This window comes from Thamnophis elegans, chromosome 4 (genome assembly GCF_009769535.1).
Source record: "Thamnophis elegans isolate rThaEle1 chromosome 4, rThaEle1.pri, whole genome shotgun sequence".
Lineage (NCBI taxonomy): Eukaryota > Metazoa > Chordata > Lepidosauria > Squamata > Colubridae > Thamnophis > Thamnophis elegans.
This window is the reverse complement of record NC_045544.1, coordinates 140,622,930-140,638,511: the sequence shown is the minus strand read 5'-3', so window position 1 is coordinate 140,638,511 and position 15,582 is coordinate 140,622,930. Positions and strand designations below refer to the sequence as shown.

Genomic DNA, 15,582 nt, shown 5'->3' with positions numbered 1-15,582 from the left:
AGACTAGTATAGATCTATTTCAAGCTATTTAGCTCTCATCAGCTAGCCGTACCCTTACTGGGATTCGAACCTGGGCTGTATTACATATTAGGCAGTTGTATTAGCCACTAAGCCACTATTTATCAGCACAATTGCAACACAACTGTAACAAAGGCAACATTAAAAAAGAAATGGCTTTCTGCTTGGATGGCTCCTAGGGTGAGTCGAAAGACAGAAAAGGGAAGCAATATGCTCCCTCCCATATTTGGGCAATACCAGGGGTTGTGACACAATACATACATATATCTATATCTATATCTATATCTATATCTATATCTATATCTATATCTATATCTATATCTATATCTATATCTATATCTATATATTATCTATATTCAACAGACACCAAGCACTGCCTTCCATGGATCGGAATACAGTTAGTCTTTGACTTACAGCCATCACTGAGCCTGGAATTATGGTTCATAAGTCATGCGGGTCATTAAGTGGGGCACTGCACGATTTGACGTCCTTTTTGCAGTAGTCGTTATGTGAACCACGGCAGTCATTAAGCGAAGGGACCTTGGAGTCCTAGTGGACGAGTGCTGAAAAAAGAGCCAGCCGTGTGCAGCGGCAGCCAAAAAAGCGAATACAATCCTCGGTTGTATAAACAGAGGCCCAGAATCAAAATCAGGTGAAGCATTAGTGGCGCTTTGCAAAGCCTTAGTAAGGCCACACCTGGAATATTTGCTCCATCACTGGAGGTTTTTAAGAAGGGACTGGACAGGCATCTGTCTGAAATGGTGTAGGATGTGTTCTGTCCAAACATTGGGTTGGACAAGAAGACCTCCAAGGTCCCTTTCAACTCTTATCATTCTATTCTGTTCTGTTCTATTTTATTTTCTATTCTATTTTCTATTCTATTCTTATTCTTATTCTATTCTTCTATATTTCTATTCTATTCTATTTTCTATTCCTACTCTATTCTATTCTCTATCCTATTTTCTATTCTATTCTATTCTATTCTTCTATATTCTATTCTATTTTCTATTCCTATTCCATTCTATTCTCTATCCTATTTTCTTTTCTATTCTATTCTATTCTATTCTATTCTTCTATATTCTATTCTATTTTCTATTCTATTTTCTATTCCTATTCCATTCTATTCACTATCCTATTTTCTATTCTATTCTATTCTATTCTTCTATATTCTATTCTATTTTCTATTCCTATTCCATTCTATTCTCTATCCTATTTTCTTTTCTATTCTATTCTATTCTATTCTATTCTTCTATATTCTATTCTATTTTCTATTCTATTTTCTATTCCTACTCCATTCTATTCTCTATCCTATTTTCTATTCTATTCTATTCTTCTATATTCTATTCTATTTTCTATTCCTATTCCATTCTATTCTCTATCCTATTTTCTTTTCTTTTCTATTCTATTCTATTCTATTCTTCTATATTCTATTCTATTTTCTATTCTATTTTCTATTCCTATTCCATTCTATTCACTATCCTATTTTCTATTCTATTCTATTGTATTTTATTCTATTCTATATTTCTATTCTATTCTATTTTCTATTCCTATTCCATTCTATTCTCTATCCTATTTTATATTCTATTCTATTCTACATTCTATTCTACTCTACCCCATTCTATTCTATTCCATTCCATTATTCTTTTCCATTCTGTTCCATTCCATTCTAATTTCTTTTCTATTTTCTATTCTTATTCCTATTCCATTTTATAGTCTACTCTACTCTACTCTACTCTACTCTACTCTACTCTACTCTACTCTATTCTATTCCGTTCCATTATTCTATTCTATTCTATTCTGTTCTGTTTATACATAAAAAATAATACAAGTGAGATACAAATCAATAGACCAAAATACCTTCGACGACCAGGTGGAAATCCTTACGGCTCATGCCTAGCGGCGAGTGAGCCACACAGGTGTATATCCCTCCGTCCGAGGGTTGGAGTTGCTTAATGGTCAGCTGAAACAGCTCGCTGCTTTGGACAAGCCAGTAGCGGGAGTCCCCCAGGCTCAGGATCTCGTTGTCCTTCAGCCAGGTAAGTTGAGCAGGAGGGTTGGCTTTGACACGGCAATTGAAGGTCGCATCCCAATCGGTGGGGATGCTGGGAAGGTCTTCCCCGGTTAGGACGGGGGCGTCTGTGGAATGCCAGAAGAAGGGTCAGCAGAGAAAACCGACGTTTGGGAAAATTTTAATATGAATTAACACACTCTGATGCTAAGGTGTTCTACTCCCCCTCCCCACCGGAAAAGAACTCTGTTCCAACTGCCACTTGCCTCACATTCCGGTTCCTTAGTTCAAACTGGCAGACATTCCACTCCATAACTTAGGAGAGGACTGGGCCTAAACTAAATGCCGTTACCTCACCAAAATGTCTATGCCTTCTACCTACAGAACTCCTTCCGGACTCAAGGCGGCGGGAGCAATATTCCCCTAGGTGTTTCAATCACCGACCACCACTGAGCCAACGGATTGAACCGGAATGAACCCAATTTCTCCAGAGTAGCCCGATCACCTAGTTTTGTTGAGAAGCACGGGTATCCAGCTTGTACTGTAGAAATAATTACAAAGACTAACTGGGTGTTTTTCAACCGTGAACACTTTAAGCGGGATGGACTTTGGCTCCCAGAAATCCACCCCCCCTTAAAGTGCCCAAGGCTGAGAAACACCTCTCTAATCATAATTTAAATATCAATTGTTGTGGCCCAGCAGGAACCGTTGTAGCTGCCACCAGACTCCGACAGCGAGGCGCCCTATGAGTCGGCTCTGGAGGATGTGGAGGACCCTGGACAGGGTTCCGACTCCGAGCAGGCCACAGAGAGACTGGTTCGCCACCAGGTGGCACCTGAGCCTTGGACCAGTGGGGAGGAGACAAGGGAGTGTGATCCAGAAGCCAGCAATGAGTTGTTCCTGGATGCACGCCATCAAAGAGCTACTCGACGTCAGGAACAGTTGCACAAGTACAGGAGGTAATTGCACTCAGCTGGTGGTCATTAGGCTCCTCTCCAGACTATAAAAGGACTGCTTGTGCACATGCCCCTTTTGCAGAAGTCAACGCAGGAATTAATGTTGGAGAACATTATTGTGAGCTTGGCAGGCTGGATTGCTGCCAGGGCTTATCTGTGCTGGATTGCTGCCAAGGACCTGTCTGTCTGTTAATTAAATGCCGTAACTTATCTTTGGCTCAGAGTATGTGTTGGTGTGGGACGAGGGGGGTCAGAACAATCAATAATCTTTTTTGGGGTGGAGGATCAGATGACTGGCAATCTTGCTGTGGAGGGAACCAACCCCGCACAGGCGACAATAATCACAAAATGATAAGTTTGTAATTGTAGTTGAAAGTGCTACAAAGGAAATCAGAAGCTTTTTAAAATTTCTTTTTTGTCAACCCTCCATACACCCTTTCTTTCTCCCACCTCCAACTTTCCTTTCTCCCTTCCAACATTCCCCTCTCCTACTTCCCCTCCCCCTCTATCACTCCTTTCTCCCCCTCCCTTCCATCTCACCCTCCTTCCGATCCGCTCTCCCACCCTCTCTACCCCTCCCTCTTCTTTCCCTCTACTCCCCCCTTCGGTGTATTTCTACTATCTATCGATATACTCAGCTTCTTATTTTTATACTAAAATTTAAAAAAGGCAACAGTATACAAGTGCAATCATGTTACTTTAAAATCTGGCACATACTATATTTCCCCCCTCCCACCCTCCCCCCTATGACCCCACCTCCCTTCCCCCCTCCCGACTTCCCAGAGCCCGTACACGGTGTAGCTTTTTATCAAACACAGTCTAAGATGTATTAAGAGCCGAGGTGGCGCAGTGGTTAAATGCAGCACTGCAGGCTACTTCAGCTGACTGCAGTTCTGCAGTTCGGCGGTTCAAATCCCACCAGGCTCACGGTTGACTCAGCCTTCCATCCTTCCGAGGTGGGTGAAATGAGGACCCGGATTGTTGTTGGGGGCGATATGCTGACTCTGTAAACCGCTTAGAGAGGGCTGAAAGCCCTATGAAGCGGTATATAAGTCTAACTGCTATTGCTATCTATCTATCTATCTATCTATCTATCTATCTATCTATCTATCTATCTATCATCTATCTATCTATCTATCTATCTATCTATCTATCTATCTATCTATCATCTATCTATCTATCTATCTATCTATCATCTATCTATCTATCTATCTATCTATCTATCTATCATCTATCTATCTATCTATCTATCTATCTATCTATCTATCTATCTATCTATCTATCTGGGTGAAATGAGGACCCAGACTGTGGGGGCGATATGCTGACTCTGTAAACCGCTTAGAGAGGGCTGAAAGCCCTATGAAGCGGTATATAAGTCTAACTGCTATTGCTATTGCTATTAAAACCAAGAAATTTGGGGGGAAAAAAATAATAAAGAAAAAGAAAAAGGGAAAAGAAAAAAGAAAGAGAAGAAAAAAAGTCGGCAAAATCTCTGCGTTGAACTCAGCTTCTTGCCATTACACAAACTTTAAGCAGTTTACATTGTTCCTAATCTTAATTGTTTGATTACCTGCAGGATTTCCCCAGAAGTTATTTGTTGATTCAGCTTTTGCCTGTACTCTTCTCTAGCTAGGGGCCTTATCTCTTTATCTAAGTATCTGTCTGTTTCTAAACCCTTAATTTTGTCCCCTTTGTGCCTCCTTCCTCTATAACACAATTTAGATACATTTCAAATTTTTCTTTTGGTATCCTCTTCCAACTCTTATCGCTTTTGCCCTTGTTTATGTCTATATATATACATACATACATACATACATACATACATACATACATACATACATACATACATATATATTTGTATTCATCAGTACTCCTCTCATATATGCTTTACTTACATCTCCTACAAATTCCCTGAATATACCCTTATTCATATTCAGAACAAAGTATTCAGATAGCAATTTTTTACGATCATTAATATACTTTTCATATCAAAATAAACTCCCATAAAATTTCTTTATTTCCTTCCTTTTTCGGTCTCATTTTCTTTCCCTCCTTCTCCCTTCCTCCATTTTTTCTTTCCTTTCTTCCTTCTTTCTCCTTTTTCACTGTCTCGTTTTCCTTCTCTGCTTCTCACTCCCTCCCTTCCTATTTTTCCTTTCTTCCTTCCTTCTCCTCTTTTTTAATCTCCTGTTTCTCATTTTCCTTCCTTCATTCCTATTTTCTTCTTTCCCTCCCTCCTTTTTTAAAAACCCCTTTCTGCTTTTTCTTTCTACTACTTTGTATTAGTGTTTCCCCCCCATTTCCTTCCTTCCTTCCATCCTCCTCTCTCCATCCCTCCTTCCTTCTTCCCTCCCGCCCTCCTTCCTTCCTCTTTCTTCCCTTCCTCCTTCCCTCCTTTCCTCCCACCCTCCCTCCTTCCTTTTCTTCCCTTCCTTCCTCCCTCCCTGCCAGCCTGCCTCCCTCTCTCCATCCCCCTTCCTCCATCCCTCCCTCCCCCTCCCTTCTTCCTTCCTTCCTTCCTATCTTCTTTCCTTCTTTCCTCCCTCCCCCTCCCTCCCTGTCTTTTCTTCCTTCCTTCCTTCCTTCCTTCCTTCCTTCCTCCCTCCCTCCCTCCCTCCCTCCCTCCAGTGGTGGGATTCAAATAACTGAACAACCGTATCTCTGCCCTAATTATTTCTTCCAACAGCCAGTTCACCAAACTGCTCACAAGGATAAGAACCGGTTCTCCTGAAGTGGTGCGAACCGGCTGAATCTCACTACTGCCTACCTCCCTCTCTCCTTCCTGTCCCCTTTTCCTCCCTCCCTCCGTCTTTCCGAGGTGGCGCAGTGGTTAAATGCAGCACTGCAGGCCACTTCAGCTGACTGTTATCTGCAGTTCAGCGGTTCTAATCTCAGCGGCTCAGGGTTGACTCAGCCTTCCATCCTTCCGAGGTGGGTGAAACGAGGACCCGGATTGTTGGGGGTGATATGCTGACTCTGTAAACTGCTTAGAGAGGGCTGAAAGCCCTATGAAGTGGGATATAAGTCTAACTGCTATTGCTATTGCTATTTCTGCTTTTTTTCCCCCTTCTGCTGGTTTGCCTTGGGGCATGGATGTGCAAACTTGGGAACTTTAAGACGTGTGGACGTCAACTCCCAGAATTCCCCAGCCAGCCACACGTCTTAAAGTTCCCAAGTTTGCACACCCTTGCCTTAAGGGCTCATGTTCTTCTTTGCACCACGTCCAATAAACCATTTAATTTTTTAAAAAGCCCCCCACTCACAGGTGACGTTGAGCAGCACAGACACCTGGACGGATTTGTTCCGGGCCAACTGGCAGGTGAAGGAGATGCCGTTGTCCTCGTCGGTGACAGGAGAGATGCAAATGTTGCTGGAATTGACCTTGTTCCCCTCCTGCAAGTTGACTTCTCCGTCTCCTCGTAGCCAAAGCAGTTCCTCCTCCTGGCTGTGATGCTTCACGGTGCACCAGAGGGACTGGGTCAGGCCCACTTTGGTCACCAGCTCGTAGCCAGCCGTCTTGGTGTTGATGGCCAGCTCTAGGCCTGAGGGAGGAAGGCATTAAACAGAATAACAAAGCTGGAAGGGAACGTGGAGGTCATCTAGCCCAACCCCCCGGCTCAGGCAGGAGACCCTATACCATTTCAGACAAATGGCTATCCAGCATCTTCTTAAAGGCTTCCAGTGTTGGAGCATTCACAACTTCTGGAGGCAACTTCTGTTCCACTGATTAATTGTCCTCACTGTTAGGAAATTCCTCCTCGGTTCTAAGTTATTCTCTCCTTGATTAGTTTTCATTCACTGTCCTTCTTCCTTCCTTCCTTCCTTCCTTCCTTCCTTCCTTCCTTCCTGCCTGCCTTCCTTCCTTCCTTCCTTCCTTCCTTTGCTGTTCCACTGGTTAATTGTCCTCACTGTCAGGAAATTTCTCCTTATTTCTAAGTTGCTTCTCTCCTGGATTAGTTTCCACCCGTTGCTCTTCCTTCCTTCCTTCCTTCCTTCCTTCCTTCCTTCCTTCCTTCCTTCCTCCCTCCCTCCCTCCCTCCCTCCCTCCTTCCCTCCCTCCCTTCCCTGTTCCACTGGCTAATTGTCCTCACTGTCAGGAAATTTCTCCTCAGTTCTAAGTTGCTTCTCTCCTTGATTAGTTTCCACCCATTGCCCTTCCTTCCTTCCTTCCTTCCTTCCTTCCTTCCTTCCTTCGCTGTTCCACTGATTGTTCTAACTGTCAGGAAATTTCTCCTTAGTTCTAAGTTGCTTCTCTCCTTGATTAGTTTCCACCCATTGCCCTTCCTTCCTTCCTTCCTTCCTTCCTTCCTTCCTTCCTTCCTTCCTTTGCTGTTCCACTGGCTAATTGTCCTCACTGTCAGGAAATTTCTCCTTATTTCTAAGTTGCTTCTCTCCTTGATTAGTTTCCATCCATTGCTTCTTGTCCTGCCTTGAGGTGCCTTGGAGAATAGCTTGACTTCCACTCCTTCCTTCCTTCCTTCCTTCCTTCCTCCCTCCCTCCCTCCCTCCCTCCCTCCCTCCCTTCCCTGTTCCACTGGCTAATTGTCCTCACTGTCAGGAAGTTTCTCCTTATTTCTAAGTTGCTTCTCTTGACTAGTTTCCATCCATTGCCCTTCCTTCCTTCCTTCCTTCCTTCCTCCCTCCCTCCCTCCCTCCCTCCCTCCCTCCCTCCCTTCCTTCCTTCCTTCCTTCCTTCCTTCGCTGTTCCACTGGCTAATTGTCCTCACTGTCAGGAAATTTCTCCTTATTTCTAAGCTGCTTCTCTCCTTGATTAGTTTCCATCCATTGCTTCTTGTTCTACCCTCAGGTGCCTTGGAGAATAGCTTGACTTCCACTCCTTCCTTCCTTCCTTCCTTCCTTCCTCCCTTCCTTCCTTCCCTGTTCCACTGGTTAATTGTTCTAACTGTCAGGAAATTTCTCCTTAGTTCTAAATTGCTTCTCTCCTTGATTAGTTTCCACCCATTGCTTCTTGTTCTACCCTCAGGTGCTTTGGAGAATAGATTACAGAGTTGGAAGGGACCTTGTAGGTCATCTAGTCCAACCCCCTACTCAAGCAGGAGACCCTATTCCCTTCGAGACAAATAGCTGCCCTAATGTCAGGGTTAAACCCCACGGTTCAGCCCTGAGCTACGAATATTCTCCCTGTATTGACACAAAATGCAATTACAGTCTCAGCTTTTTGCTTTTAACATATTTTGTAAGCGTGAGCCATTTATATAACAAACGACTAGAATCATCAAAAATTCAGAGTTTCTTCCTTTTTATGGCTCTTTTGAGTCCAGAAGTAGCTTCCAAGTCGAAACAAAACAGGATAAATTATTTCCTTTAATTAAAGCAGTTAGAACATGGAATAGCAGGGATGCAAATGACCATCTGTTTGCAAGGAGTAGAAATCCTTCCGTTTCCTTACCATCCAGCCAGAGCTGAGGAAGCTTCCTGGATGAGAAACAAAACATCTTCAAAGAAAAAACAAGAAAGTTCAGTGGCCTCCTGGAGAAAAAAAAACACCTTTGGGACTGATAACTGGATGGTATTTCTCAAAGAAAGCCCAATAGCCTTTTGCAACAAAAAATATAATCCCCATTTGCATACGAAGGATCCTAACATCTGGCTTGTTGGATGCAGTGCTCCCTTACCTGAGACAACCACTGGCATAACAGCTACAACGAGGAGCAACTTTGCGTATAAGGTGCCTTCCATCTTCTGAGGTTGCTCAGAACCCGAGCTGGAAAAGAGACAAGAGGGACGGGGGGGGCTCTTAATGCCTCCGTGGATTTGAAGCGTCTCCCCAAAACCTGCACCCCCAGGAGGAGGGGGGGAAAAAAAAGCTTCAACCCATTTTTATTCCAGAAAGAAGATTTGCAGATAAATTCCACGCCCTGCCATCCTTCGTGCCAACCGGTACCCTTTTTTTGGGGGGGGGTCTCCCCTCCAGCATCAGCCCCCCTCCCCCAGGCTATGAAAAGCAGAGACTCACGTAAGCGACCGATCCTCGGCTGTCCTTGGTCTGAAAAAGAGGTGGCCGTGACCGGCCTGTTTTTATAGGCGTCCCAGTTATATGACTTTATGGCGGTGCACGGAGAAGTGACTCAGTTGTGCTGAGTTCAAGGTGTCGCTTATTTCAAGGCCTTTCTGGGTAAACATTGAGTGCTTCCTTTGGGGGAAAAGAAATCTGGGAAGGATTGTTGCGCATTTATGGGCCCGGCTGGGACAATGAGTAACCAGCATGATTTTGACCTGGCGGACAGCGAGAAACCTTTCCAGAGGCTGAACTTTGCCATCAAAGAGGACTAGAAACTTGAGAGGTTGAGGGCCAAGGGGTCAATCCGACAGAGCGGTTCCAAATCCTCTTTGGGAAGAGGGCAAGACCTCGGCTGCAGGATTTGTTTTAGTGATGTGGTCCTCGAGTTGCAACCATTCGTTTAGGGAATGTTCGAAGTTACAGCCGCATTAAAAAAAAAAAAGACTTATGACCGTTTTTTTTTTTTTACAATTATGCCTGTTGCATCATCCCCACAGTTGCATGATCAGAATTCAGGCGCTTGGCCACTGATCCATACTTACGACAGTGTCCTACTGTCCCCATTTATTTGCATTCATGTCCATTTTCATATTTATACCTGCTACCTTCTACATGTTTGACTAAACTAATAAATAATACAAATATGAATACATGTGCCTTCCTTGCGACTGGGAATTTTTTTAGATTTAAAAAAAAAACAATCCTAAAAGTTAATAAACAGCCTTGTAAAGGGATGAATGGTAGGTGTATGAAAATGAAAAAATAAAAAACTTTTTAAAAGATGTGGAGACTCTAGGAAGAGTGCAGAGAAGAGCAACAAAGATAATTAGGGGACTGGAGGCTAAAACATAGGAAGAACGGTTGCAGGAACTGGGTAGGTCTAGTTTAATAGAAAGAAGGACTAAGGGAGACATGATAGCAGCCTTCCAATATCTCAGGGGTTGCCACAAAGAAGAGGGAATCAAGCTGTTCTCCAAGGCACCTGAAGACAAGAAGCAATGGATGGAAACTACCATATTTTTCAGACTATAAGACGCACCCTTTTCCCTCAAAAAAGAGGCTGAAAATCTGGGTGCGTCTTATACACTGAATACAGTATTTTTGGCCTCCTGAAGCCCCGCCCCCTTCACCAAAATGACCCTGCATAGCCTCCTGGGGGCTGGGGAGGGCAGAAAGGAGTAAGATATGGGAGGGGGGTTTGCTCAATTCCCCCCCCCCCCAGCAGCACTTTACAAGCCTCCTAAAGGCTATTCATGCCCTATTTTTGAAAAAAAAAAAATGGGGCCTTTTGGGGAGGTCTGCACAGTTCAAAAACTTTTTTTTTTTTTAATTTGCCTCTTCAAAACCTTGGTGCATCTTATACTCCGAAAATATGGTAATCCAGGAGAGAAGCAAGTTAGAACTGAGGAGAAACTTCCTGACAGTTAGAACAATTATTCAGTGGAACAGCGAAGGAAGGAAGGGAGGGAGGGAGGGAGGGAGGGAGGGAGGGAAGGAAGGAAAGGAAGGAAGGAAGGGAAGGAAGGAAGGAAGGGAGGGAGGGAGGGAGGGAGGGAAGGAAGGAAGGAAGGGAAGGGACGGAAGGAAGGGAAAGAAGGAAGGAAGGAAGGAAGGAAGGAAGGGAAGGGAGGGAGGGAGGGAAGGAAGGAAGGAAGGAAGGAAGGAAGGAAGGGAAGGGAAGGGAGGGAGGGAGGGAGGGAAGGAAGGAAGGAAGGAAGGGCAATGGGTGGAAATTAATCAAGGAGAGAAGCAACTTAGAACTGAGGAGAAATTTCCTGACAGTCAGAACAATTAACCAGTTGCCTCCAGAAGTTGTGATGCCCCAACACTGGAAGTCTTTAAGATGTTGGATAGCCATTTGTCTGGAACGGTATAGGGTCTCCTGCCTAGGCAGGGGGTTGGACTAGAAGACCTCCTTGCTTCTTGTTCTGCCCTCAGGTGCCTTGGAGAATAGCTTGACTCCCTCTTCTTTGGGGAAACCCCTGAGATATTGGAAGGCTGCTATCATGTCTCCCCTGGTCCTTCTTTCTATTAAACTAGACATCCCCAGTTCCTGCAACCGTTCTTCACATGTTTCAGCCTCCAGTCCCCTAATCCTCTTTCTTGCTCTTCTCTGCACTCTTTCTAGAGTCTCAACATCTTTTCTACATCGTGGCGACCAAAACTGGATGCAAATATTCCAAGTGTGGCCTCATCAAGGCCTTATAAAGTGGTATTAACCCTTCACGGGATCTTGATTCTATCCTTCTGTTTGTGCAGCCTAGAATTGTCTGGCCTTTTTCTCTCCTTGTTCAGTTTCCACCCATTGCTTCTTGTTCTGCCCTCAGGTGCCTTGGAGAATAGCTTGACTCCCTCTTCTTTGGGGCAACCCCTGAGACATTGGAAGGCTGCTATCCTGTCTCCCCTCGTCCTTCTTTTCATTAAACTAGACATACCCAGTTCCTGCAACCGTTTGTCTTCAAACTTTGATCAAAGATTAAACGCTGATTGTTATTCCAGCCTCTGTTTTAAATCAATTGTTTGGCTCATTGTGACTTGGATGTCTTCTCCAACTTCTATGGGTCTCAACGTATTCTCAACAAACAACAGTTTGTTCAGCAACCATTTGAAGTTACAATGGCACTGGGGGGAGGAAGGGACTTATAACTGTTTTTCATGCTTACGACCGTTGCGTCGTTCCCACGGTCGCGTGATCAGAATCCAGGCGCTTGGCCATTGGTTCATACTTATGACAGACACAGGCTCTCCTTTTGCGACCTTCTGAGGAACAAACAATTGCTACTAACTTAATAACTGCAGTGATTCACTTAACGACAGTGGCAAGAAAGGTGCTAAAATGGGGTAAAGCTCACTTAACAACTGTCCCACTTAGCAGCAGAAACTTTGCCCTCGATTGCGGCCATAAGTCCGGGGGACTGCTGGCTGTCAATATATTTCAATTTTGTGGCTGCTGGTCTCCTTGATAGCCACTAGAGGGAGCTGCAGTACAGTGTTTGGGATTTCTCTTTGGGGAAACCAATTTTAAATGCTGGAGCCGCTTCTACCTTTTTACAGGTGGGCATCAGGATCAATGCTGCCTCGTCATCAGGTGGTTTTGATTTTTTCCCCTCTCAGGTCGTAGAGAATCTTTTTCATCAATGCAGATGAAAAGTTACTGTTGGAAGAAATGTCCTTTTGGGTTCAGCTCCAAGTGGGGGAAAAAGACACTGGAGACATGGAGGCTGATTGGAAAGAGGGTTTTAATGGTGGACAGGACCACATGGGTTGAGTCCTGAACAGAAAAGGTGATCACATGCTTCAATGTTGGTGGAGAAGAAGAGAAGGGCTGAGGGAGGGGCTTGCTAGGCTTTTTATAACCTGTTCAGTCCCACCTCTCTGTTTCCTGTTCCTGTGTAGGAAATGTATTCTGATTGGTTGTCAAACTCCCATGGTGCCATGCAGGGGCAACTCTCTAGGCTGTGTTTTGAATCCAGGTATGAGTTCTCAGATGCCATGTGGAGACCTGAGTAAAAGGCCAATCATGCCTTTCTGTAGCTGCTGCTGAAGTCTTTATTATGTAAAGTGGGCTAGCCTGGCTAGTCTTAATGGGCCTATTGACAAAGTGGGGGTGGGCAGGAAGCTACCGGCAACTATTCTGTCTTTTAAAACATGCTTCTTTTCACATCCAGAGAAATATTCTGCCTTTTCAATATTTTCTAGGATATTTCATTTTTCTGGGAGAGGGCTGGGTGATAACTTCCCACACTACTTATGTGGGAGACTTAAGAGATTTAGAACAGTGTTTTCCTAACTTGGCAGCTTCAGGATCTGTGGACTTCAACTCCCAGAATTCCCTAGACAAGAGATCCTCTGCCATTCCAGACCAATGGTTCTCTTCTGGAAATCCTCCAGTGATGGAGCATTCACAAATTCTGGTGGCAAGTAGTTCCACTGCTTGATTGTCTTCGCTGTTAGGAAATTTCTCCTGAATTCCAAGTTGCTTCTCTCCTTGATTAGTTTCTATTCATTGCTGTTTCTTTCTTTCTTTCTTTCTTTCTTTCTTTCTTTCTTTCTTTCTTCCTTCCTTCCTTCCTTCCTTCCTTCCTTCTTTCCTCCCACCCTCCTTCCCATCCATTCATCCATAGAATAATAGAATAACAGAGATGGAAGGGACCTTGGAGGTCTTCTAGTCCAGCTCCCTGCTCAAGCACGAGACCCTATATGCCGTTCCAGACAAATGGCTATCCAGCATCTTCTTAAAGACTTGTTGGGGCATTCACAACTTCTGGAGGCAACTTCTGTTCCACTGATTAATTGTCCTCACTGTCAGGAAATTCTCTCTTAGTTCTACATTGGATTAGTTTCTTTCCATGTCATCTTCATCAGAATAACACAGCTGGAAGTGACCCTGGAGGTCATCTAGTCCAACCCCCTGCCCAAGCAGGAAGCCATATACAATTTCTGACCAATGGCAGTCCAGTCTCTTCTTGAAAGCCTCCAGGGATGAAGCTCCCACAACTTCCGAAGGCGATTTCTCTTCCATCAGTTGATTGTTTTCACTGTCAGGAAATTCCTCCTTATTTCCAGGTTGAATCTCTCCTTGATCAGTTTCCATCTATTCTTCCTTCTCTGGCCTTTGGGTGCCTTGGAGAATAGCTTGACGCCCTTCCTCCTCTCTGTGGCAGCCCCTCAACCATTCCAAGGGTTAGGTAACCCATTGGGATTTGGAACAAAGATCCTTTGAATGGTGTGGGAGTAGGAATAGATTTCCAGAGGAAAAATTGCAGACTACAGGAACCATTTGCACCACTCAGGTGACCCTGAGGACACAGAGAAACCTCCAAGTGGCCTCAACGGCCCTCTAAAAGGACACAAATGACCAGCTGTCTGCAAGGAGTATAAATCCTTTCCTTCCCCACCATCCAGTCAGAGCGGAAGAAGCTTCTTGGATGGGAAGCAAAACACCTTCAAAAGAAAAAGCAAGAAAGTCCAGTGGTCTCCTGGAAAAAAAAGCCCCTTTTGGGGCAATGACAATCCGGATGACGGAGAATCTCCACAGACACTTAGCGAGGTCTGTTTTGCTGGAGGGGATTCTCCGAACATAACTAATATTTTAAAATAAAGAATGCCAGGCTACACAGGAAAGCGAGAGGGTTGATAGCAGTGTGTGTGAAAACTCAAAGTCAGTTCCGTACAAGAGCCGAGGTGGCGCAGTGGTTAAATGCAGCACTGCAGGCTACTGCTAGATCAGCAGGTCAGCGGTTCAAATCTCACCGGCTCAGGGTTGACTCAGCCTTCCATCCTTCCGAGGTGGGTAAAATGAGGACCCAGATTGTTGGGGGCAATATGCTGACTCTCTGTAAACCGCTTAGAGAGGGCTGAAAGCCCTATGAAGCGGTAGTTAAGTCTACTGCTATTGCTATTGCTAAAATTGGCACAAAGGTTTTCAAAGGGATGCTGAACCAGCTGCAGCTTTGGGTCTCCTGTGGGAGCAGAATTGCACAACTCAAAGAGCAAAAGAAGACCACGCCTAGAATCCTACATCCAATTTTGGTCACCAGGGTATAGAAAAGACGTGGAGACTCTGGAAAGAGCGCAGAGAAGAGCAAGAAAGAGGATGAGGGGACTGGAGGCTAAAACATATGAAGAACGGTTGCAGGAACTGGGTATGTCTAGTTTAATGAAAAGAAGGACTAGGGCAGACATGATAGCATCTTCCAATATCTCAGGGGTTGCCCCAAAGTAGAGGGAGTCAAGCTATTCTCCAAGGCACTTGAGGGTAGAACAAGAAGCAATGGGTGGAAACTAATCAAGGACAGAAGCAACTTAGAACTAAGGAGAAACTTCCTGACAGTCAGAACAATTAGCCAGTGGAACAACTTGCCTCCAGAAATTGTGGGTGCTCCAACAGTGAATGTTTTAAAGGAGAGATTCAATAATCATTTGTCCTTTTAGGGAAGTTTTGAAGCTGAACTTCCTTAGTGAACGTAGTAAAGGTTGAGAGGGCCATACACGATGTGGGGGTTGGACTAGAACACCTCCAAGGTCCCTTCCAGCTCTATTCTGATTCAATGGGTGGGAACTAATCAAGGAGAGAAGCAATTTAGAATTAAGGAGAAATTTCCTGACAGTGAGGACAATTAATCAGTGGAACAGAAGTTGCCTCCAGAAGCTGTGAATGCCTCAACACTGGAAGTCTTTAAGAAAGTGTTGGATAACCATTTGTCTGCAGTGGTGTAGGGTTTCCTGCCTAGGCAAGGGGTCAGACTAGAAGACCTCCAGGGTCCCTTCCAACTCGGCTATTCTAGTTCTATTTTTAGGATTAGCTTGGCCTCTTTTGTTTTGAAACATTTGGCAGCAGCCGGTAGGAAAAACCTCTGCGTGTGAATCTTCTGCCCTCTGACTCATCATATGACCTCTTCGTTTTCACAACACTCACAGTCTTAGCGAGGAGGACACCCCTGGAAAGAGATTTACAGGCTAATAAAAACAAAACAATCCAGGAGCACAGAAGCCAGCAAGAGAAACGAAGCACGCATTGGAGACCAAGCCTGCTGAAAGTTAATTCTTAAAGGTTGTAAAATTCTTCAAAGGACCTA

General features: G+C 44.5%; 1 protein-coding gene across 1 annotated transcript in view; it reads right to left on the bottom strand.

Moving 5' to 3' along the window:
- TMIGD1 (transmembrane and immunoglobulin domain containing 1) overlaps positions 1 to 9,475 on the bottom strand; it is an 18,467-nt gene extending 8,992 nt beyond the window's left edge. The window contains exons 1-4 of the mRNA XM_032216560.1: positions 8,960 to 9,475; positions 8,619 to 8,707; positions 6,246 to 6,524; positions 1,876 to 2,154 (exon numbers count right to left, since the gene is read on the bottom strand). Coding sequence (XP_032072451.1) covers positions 1,876 to 2,154; positions 6,246 to 6,524; positions 8,619 to 8,682 — 622 coding nt within the window. The 5' untranslated portion in view covers positions 8,683 to 8,707; positions 8,960 to 9,475. The remainder of the gene's footprint in view (positions 1 to 1,875; positions 2,155 to 6,245; positions 6,525 to 8,618; positions 8,708 to 8,959) is intronic.
- Between the last annotated feature and the right edge of the window lie 6,107 nt (positions 9,476 to 15,582).